Below are 8,773 nucleotides of genomic sequence, written 5' to 3' on the forward strand. Positions count from 1 at the left end.
CGCACGACCCTTTCCGAGCACCCCTCTTTTCTTCAGCATACCCCCCCCCCTTTTTCTCCCCGTCCTTTTTCCTCACGTTCTCTTTCTCCTTTACCACTCCCGGTGACGGTTACAGCAACGACATAGTGCGCCAGCAGGACTAATGGCTCCCTCTGTGTTTTTGTCTTACTGCCCTCCGAGGTGCCCATCCACCCTCCTACCTGCGGCCGACGACGACGGTCTGGACGTCAGGGGAGCTCCAGCGAAGACGACAGCGACAGGCGGACCCTTCATCGGTTCTAGTTTATCCTCCTGTTTCGGCACTGTATACTTTCCTGTTGCACGGAGTGCCTTGGGCACAATAAAATCAGACTATTGCACACTATATACGGCCTCCATGCCTGCTTTTCCAGCCCGCTGAATCACCACGCTCACAATACCATACCAGACTCCTACCACTCCCACACCACGAACTGCGCTAATGAAAGAGCAACGTGCCCACACCCCACACACACTTGTCCCTGCTCGAGGAACACCTGCATGGCATGCCCCAACACATTGCCAAAAAACAACCCAGACGTCCAAATGTTGAACACATATGCGACTCATTTCTCCGAGCTGTGGCATATCGTTCACAGAACTGCCGCCGGTCTGAGGAGTGCCGGTGGTACGAGACCAACAAACTCAATGGCAGACAATCCCGGGCACATGCACAACCCCTGTCACGTGGAACTGTACCGTGCACAAATGCTGCATCTGTTGGAAGCTCTGCCAATGGCAGTTTTGCGAATCAGTGACTGTCTGAGTTTCCGGCTTGCGTATGTCACATGCGTCCAGCCATGGTTCCACTGTTGATCATGCACATTCGAGTGGCCCATGGAGGTCTGCCTATCCAACACAACGGTAGCCGAACGGGATTATGACTTGTGTGTGCGCCCCGTTGGCTCACAAACAGGAGTGCAACCGGGATAGCCGTGCATGGGATGCCCTGATCTGTGGCGTATGTGCTGGCAGTAGTGGATAGAAGATTGCACAAGTCATCGTGTGCAGTGACCACATTGAGGAGCTCCCCTGATGGGCTGTGTTGCGGATCGGTGAACTGCATGGTTGGAGCACATCTTTCCAGACCAGTTAATGGATTGGCTCTCCCTCGTGTTCCTTGAATTCGAGAACGACGTACTTCTGGAACTGATTGCCTATGAAGCAGTGCTTGCATTCATGGACGAGGAACTACCTTCCTGCAGCCACAACTGAATGACACTCAGAGCACAGGTCACAACACCGTGTTGCATCGTGGAGGAATAATCCCATAAGCCAGAAGAACAGTGGACATGTCTGCATTCGCTCTGACTCAAAATGCATGTGGGTGCACCCATGCGTGTTGTCACACACCTGTGCAAGGTGCTGCAGCCCCATGGGTGGAGCTGCAAAGCGTCGTTTGGCAACGTTCCTAAATCTGTCAAACTGCTGGAGGGAGACATGGCAATGTAGCACGACATGTGACCTTGTGGGTCCCTGTCACCTGATCACTGTCACCATAGCACACAGGTGGCGCAGTCCGGTGGTACAGCTCTATGCAGATCCCATGGACTTTGAGTGGTGTCCCCTGCAAGGGGCTATGAGCAAACGCCTTACATCACATGACTCGATCAGCAAGGCAAGGTGGGCTGAGACCTTTGCCAAACATAAGGATATGTGTTCATTTTTGCCTCCCCAGTTCTTGCACCTCGACAAGTTCCCATTCTGCCTGTAAGTGCCTAAAGCATTTGTCGGCCTGTTGTGGCCCATTACTTGCCCGTACTGACACGCACATACTAATAAACTCTACGCAACTGCAACAGTGTACAACTGTGATGAGAGTTCATTTGTATGACAAATCATATGCCTCAATGAGCATTGTCTGTACACAGGGAGGGACAGACTGCCCCTGGTACATAGATAGATACATACATAGATGGTGAATCCCTATTGGCAGCTCCACCTCTGTGAGTGAGACATTGTGTTTGGGTTAGTTGCTGATAGACCTGTGCTCTTACGTGTCTTCAGCAATGTGAGTATGGTGTCCAACTTCTTGCCATGTGGATCAATATGATCCATGAAAACAGACTGTGTCCACACGGATGTGTGTGAGTAGGTCATGCGAGGAGATGTTCTGTTGCCACATGCGATGGGTGACACTACTGCAGGCGGGCTATCAATTCTGACATTTACACACACAGCCCCATATAATACATGGACGCGGGGCTATATTGGGAGATGCGAGATTGTTGTTTATGTGCAATGAGGCCACAGCTAATGTCCCTACATTCATCCATTCTTGTACACGTGAGTGAACATAGACAGGATACATCTGTGTGATTTGGAATGTTTTATTCACATTCTGGGGAGTGTCAGAGCTGGAAGAGTACATGGCCAGTTCAAGCACACATTACGTGGTTTCCCAGTGGTGGGCACACCAGAGTCCTTGGGGGTACGCAAAGTTAATTTGGAGCGGAAGAGTTCAGTACTCAGTCGGATAGCTGTGTCATTGGTACACAAGCATATATGGCAGTCCATGTTGGGGTCCAGGTGAATGTCGCTGAGTGTTCCGGTGGACAGTGGGAGGGGTTGTTCCAGGGCATGATGCATAGGGCTGCACCAGGCAGGGACAGGCCATGTGGCAGCTACGGATGCTACTGCCTCCTTCCTCACACAGTCATTACCCTCCACATCTTACTCCTCTGAGATGTCCTCTGTGTCCGGTGTCAGGTGTGTGTGGTGGTGTTATGGCTGCATCACCGTGTGCCACTGACACATCAGGGAGCAGAGGTGGTAGGGCTGCATCACTGTGTGCCAATGACACATCAGGGGGCGGATATGTGTGTGGTAAAGTTCCAGCAGCAGTTATCTCTGACCGGCTCTGTGGCAGCAATGGCAAGATGAGGATCTGCGAGGCATGGAAGATCCCAGCTACATCTCACTGGTGTTCAGACCATGGAGACACTGGCTGCATTGTCTCCATGGTCTCCATTGTCCTCCACATCTGTGTCAACTCTGTGCTGTCTTCGCTGGAGCCTGTCTGACTAGACAGTTCTTGTATCTGAGTAATGGCCCCAGCGAGGTCAGCCAAGGATTGTTGGTGAGCATGGTGCGGATAGTGGGTGTCCGTTAGGGACTGTAAGTGGTCCCTGATGGGACTCAGACACCCACATATGGCATCGAGTTTGGCTGCCATGAGCGCAAACCCCACCAACAGGTGATCAGCCATCTTCTCCTGGCACCCTAGCACATGGCGTTGGAATTCCATGTGTTGGTCGTGGGGGTCCTTTGAGCCAGCCATGGTGGTGTGTGCTTCCTGCTGTGTGGTATGTGCAGGGTGTGGTGTCACCGCGATGCAGCTGAGCTGCCCTGCTCCTGGGAGTGGTGTGCAGATGCTGTGCACGGGCCGTTGGAGGGTGTCTGGGCAAATGTGCAGGGTGTCCTCTTAATCATCTCTGTAGAGATGTGTGATCTGCTCTGCAGGAGTTGATTGTCCCTCTGCAATGTAACGGGGAGATGCAGGTTAACAGTGTGTTCCATGTATGTTCACGCATTGGAGATGTTAACATTCAGACTGCATGGCAGTGTACATTTTGGCTGTTTTGGTGAAGCAGAATATTTGATGGAATACAGTGGACATTTCGACTACATGACGGATGTGAGGATGTACTCGTACATTATCATCTCACAGTGTCATGCAATGCCAGATGTGATTGGCCAGTTACTACGCACGAGCGGCACCAGTTGTGTTCTCTGTCCTGTGGTGTAAGGGTTGCACTTTGTACGAAATTGTCGTCAATGTTGATGTACTGTGCTTGCTATGTGTGTGTGCTGCATTGTCGGCGAGTCTCCCCTCCAGATCTGATTTTGCGGCCCCATATCCATTTGAGTCGGTGTGCCTTTGACTTGTGTGCTTTTCGGGTGCTGTGATGTTTGCGTCTTGGGTCATTTGTGCTCTTGGACGGTTTATGAACTCTTGTGCATTGTTTGTCTGCAGATGTTTTTGACGTCATGGGTTGTAGGTGTACGTGGATGTGTCAGAGTGTGACCTGCTCCTTTACGGATGTGGTCCACACTCAGCCACCTCAAAGTCGTCTCGTGCACCATGTCATGTATTGTGACTGCAGCCATGCTATCTGTCATGCAGTGTCACTTGCATAGCACGTGTGGCTCACAGAGTCGCTGCTTTTTGGGATTTAGCACATGTGCATGGTTAGGTTGTGGCATTGGTGAAATAGAGGGGGCCCATTTGTGCACATTGTGGACAGGGGCCTACTTGGTGATTTTATATGTGCTGCAGTGTGCCAAGGGTATCAGGGACATTGTTCCACACTCATTGTGGGTGTGAAGTGTGCTGCTCATTATTGTTCATGTGTGCCATTGTGGCCATCTCCCCCTCTCCCCCCAGTCCCTGGTTGTTACTCACCCTGTTGCTATTGAGTCAGGTCATATCGAGCTGTGTCAAGACCCCCAACTCCTGCCACCATCTCCACACTGATGACTGTGGCCGCCATTTACTCCAGCTCATCCAGCTCCTCCTGTGGCGCAGGACTCCCACCTCCAGTCGCCTTTGCTGCCTTCCTGTTGTCAGCGAGTTTCTCCTTGGTTTGGCCTGGACTGCCATATTTCCGTTTTGTGTTGCCAATGACGCAGTGGAGTTGACGAACAGTTGTTGGTAGTGTTCTATCACCTCCGTGACGATGATCTGGTCTTCCTGCGGCATAATAATAATAATAATCCACATTTGTAAAGCGCGAACAATCACCCGTAAGGGTCTCTCGGCTCTGGGGGCCGTCGGGATGATTAAGCAAGCTATTGCTCAGAGTCACATGGTGCTGGGCTAATCTGCCCCCGGCACTGGGGATCGATCCGTCATCCCCAGATTCCAGAGTCAGTCACCCTAGCCGCGGCGCCACTCCTCTTCCCGGCATGAACACCCGTCTTCCTCTTCATCTTCTCCTTGCCCTTCCCCGACTCCGTGGATCCTGGCTTGTCCTCCGTGGGGCAAGTGGGGTTTGGGTTGTCCTCTGCATTTGGTATTGGTGTTTATTTTTGTTGCTTTTATAGTGCATTTTCCCGCATGATGCGTGGGGATTGCAGGCCTGTGGCTGGTTGTCGCTGATTTTTCCTATCGCGATTTGGGGCATCACAACTTTTTTCGCGTTGGGGTTTCGCATCCTTGCAGAGGCGTGTTGATTATAGCGCAGACCTTTGACGCCTTATCGTGAGCCTATCGCATGGTACCGCCGGCTTGTGAATACCACGTTACCACAGTGTTAATTTCCCACCATAGACTGCGATGTGAAGAGTTGCGTTAAGCTACTTTGGGCGATGAATATCACACGTTCTTGAGATTATCCCCCTGAGTGTTTTAACAGATCCATATGGCCTTCAGGGGTCTCAATTTACGATTGTGGATATTTACAAAAAACAAAGGACATTTGTTTACCTCACTGAGCACATTTACTAATGAATCCGTATTATGCTGTACATTGTTTTTCTCACGCAGGATACGAAATAAATGCCCCGATGTTCAAGGAAAAGTCTCTTTAGCACGTGCACCGGTTGTAGGTGCAGGTGGCTTATGGATTACTCATATCACCTAGTGAGGTACTGACTCCGCTATGTATGTCACGGCGAGATATTGGCCCCTAAGAGAATGCTTTAAAAATGATAGGTGACTACACACTGCTGTCTAAAGCAATGTACCAAGGGGCTCCACCTGAACTGACATTGTTTTCAGGTGCTTTGCCTGCTCATAGAGGGATCTGTCATATTTTGCAGTCTATGTTATATACCTAATGTAGGGGCCTTATTCTGCATGATATTTCAGCCTTCGACCATTGTACCCACCCTTCATGCAATAATATTCAATGATATTTTTTGCTCTTAAGAAACCTGTGCCGCCTGCATTCACCTTTCTTCTTCAGGTCTCACTCCTGTGTTCGCCTTAAATCTCTCCTCTCTTTTTATGTTTGCCAAACCGTTTAACTGACAAGGTCCACTCATTGCGTATAATCACGCGCTAAATTATTCTGTAAAAAAAAAAAAACATGCAGCCTTGCATATCTTTATTATTTAAATGTATTGTATTTGGAAGCTTTCAAGACCACATTGAGCCATGATGGGGAAGTTATATGTGTTAGATTAGTTTCTTTATCAGGAAGAGCAGTTTTTATTTGCATTTAATGCGTGTGAAAGGAAGGGCACGTTTGCTACAAGAAAGCAGAAAATGTGTTTGTTTACCTCAGCTGCATGATCCAGGGCTACTTCCGCATGGCATGGTTAAGTAGTAGCCTTATACCGCCACCTAGCGGTTTGGTGCCCAAATTACAGAACAGTGTCATTTTCTGTAGCGTGTGGGAGCGCTCTAATGCCCACATGCATGTTTTTTGCGTGAAGCTAGAGGTTAAAAGCGGCGATGGTTTTCATGCCATACATACTAAAAATATGTTACATTTTTGCAGAGCGCTTACTTCTGTTCAGTAGCGCTTTAAATAGTAAATAATAAAATATCAATACTTGCATTTGTAAGCCTCTTGATTGGCTAGAACTGTCTCAGCTGTGCACAGAGATTGCTAACACGTGTCATCATCCAGCTCAACTTTTGACAACCTTACGAAGATGAATGGCTGAGTCGGTTCACCCGGATGGAAGGCTATGACATGAAATATGCCCACAGATTCATCTCAGCTGTAAGCGTTGGGCCAACCGAGCTACCTTACCCTTTGATACCAGCATGCTAAGCCTTTTCCAGAAGCATCCTTACTTTCTTGTGACGAAGCCATGGAACCACTCTGGCAAGGCGCCGTTGTGCAGCAGAAGGGGGGCCTGCGTCTCCGAGAACCACTTGAGTGTCAGCTGTTTCAGCATGGCCAAGGACTGGATTTCTTCTTCCGTGTACGTTTCCATTGCTGGCAGCCCACTCGGCGGGACCTTTCTGTTGTCAACAGTGACGTTTGAGTTGAGGTGCTACCTCAGAACAGACATGGAGCACTTTGGTAGCAGGAAAACTGCGCGCTGACTATATCCTAGCCTTTGTATGCTCATTTGCGTGTGTCACACGTTATCACTTTTGGTAAACAAGGGCTCAATGCGGCTATTGTTCCGGAAGCTTCTGTTATTTCCATTCAGCTTCAGCTTTGAACTATTGCCCAGGTGAGGTGGGGACGTCACTTTCGAAGCCCACAGCATCACCAGCGCGCGCGTTCGTTACATCAGCACAGACTGACCTCATTGGGTCAAATACAAATGTTAAGTTAAAAGCGTACTTGGTTACGTTTCTCTGAAAGCATGAACATGGACCCACCAAAATACCTGGTGGGAGCAGAAGTGAGGCCACGCACAACCCGTGACCTTAATGGCATCACAGAAAGTGGCATCATACCACCTTTGACCCTGAATCTATCCCAGGAAGTGTTGTGACATAACCCTAGTTCTAATGACATGGAATTAACATCGCTGAAGTTTAAAATAACTGTATGATTATTATTAAAAAAAACCACAAACCAAATGGGGTTTTTGATCCGTCCAAAAGTATGGTGCTGACAGTATTTTTGAAAGTGATGGGGAATACTTACCCTGAATGGTAGCGAGCGCGCAAAATGAGTGAGTCTGACTTCTTGTAACTGCGTTTGAAGGCAGTTCTCCCTCGAGAAGATTTAGAAAAAAATAGATTAAAATAGTCCATTTAATAGGAAAGTTTTCACATAAATTTGCTCAAAAGCTATAGACTCTATAGAGACAATAATTACATTTTCAAGCTCTTTGTGGTGTGCCAAGTAAATGAAATAAGATGCTCTCCAAGAGTTGACCTTGCTTTTGTTTTTTTTCCAAAATGTGACCATTCATTTTGTTAAGGTTGCCCCGCCACACGCCACAATTGTCCTCCCTTATGCACCGAATCATCTCCAATGTGCTAGCGTCAGCATTTTGCCATGGGTGCCCCCATGCCAAGATTTTCCTCAACTATGCCAGCTCCAGCATTTTTCAAGGGTGCATCATATGCCCAAAATTACATCTAGTATGCAGTAAATTTATGAAGGGTGCCACTTATGCAGAAAATTACCGGTGCCAGTGCCAGAACTTATTCACAGGTGCATGTAATGCTAAGAATTACCTTCGGTATGCAGGCACGAGTCCTTTGCAATGGGTGCCTCTATAGAGCCAAGAGTTACCTTCAAGTATGCCAGGGCCAATGGCAGACGTGTAAGCTTAACACCACATTCTTATTCAAGCTCACTTACATTCATTCACACTCATCCTCACTCACACTTATCCATTTTCAGTCACTCACATATTCTCACACAATAATTTTCACTCATTTGCGCTCACCCTCACTAATTCTTATTCTGTCTCACACGTAATTTCTCACTCACACTCACTTGCACTTATTCATATTCTCAATTCCTCATTTTCATATTTCACTCAGTAATTCCCACTCATTATTTTGCACTTGCTCACTTTCAGTCACCTTCAGGCTTACTCATTCATACTTTCTCACTCACTTCCTCTCACAGTTACTCATTCTCACCTATTCTCACTCGATCTGACTCACGCATTCTCACTCACATATACTCTCACTGTCCCTCCTCTCACACATTTTCACTCATGCTCATTCTCACTCACACTCCGTAACACTCATCTCACTCATTCTTACCCATTCATTTTTAGACACCAAGGGGCAGATTTACAATAACTGGCGCATCCCTGCATATCAGCAGGGATGTGCCAGTTATTGTGCGTCACGGCTCCGCCACCATGGATGCGCCGCATT

The 8,773-nt window shown here is 48.3% G+C and overlaps 1 protein-coding gene across 1 annotated transcript in view; it reads right to left on the minus strand.

Moving 5' to 3' along the window:
* Positions 1-6,997, minus strand: part of SH2D7 (SH2 domain containing 7) — a 214,931-nt gene extending 207,934 nt beyond the window's left edge. The window contains exon 1 of the mRNA XM_085646307.1: positions 6,767-6,997. Within this exon, the coding sequence (XP_085502433.1) occupies positions 6,767-6,909 (143 nt within the window). The 5' untranslated portion in view covers positions 6,910-6,997. The remainder of the gene's footprint in view (positions 1-6,766) is intronic.
* Between the last annotated feature and the right edge of the window lie 1,776 nt (positions 6,998-8,773).

Source organism: Triturus cristatus, chromosome 3_1 (genome assembly GCF_964204655.1).
Source record: "Triturus cristatus chromosome 3_1, aTriCri1.1, whole genome shotgun sequence".
In the NCBI taxonomy this organism is placed as follows: Eukaryota; Metazoa; Chordata; class Amphibia; order Caudata; family Salamandridae; genus Triturus; species Triturus cristatus.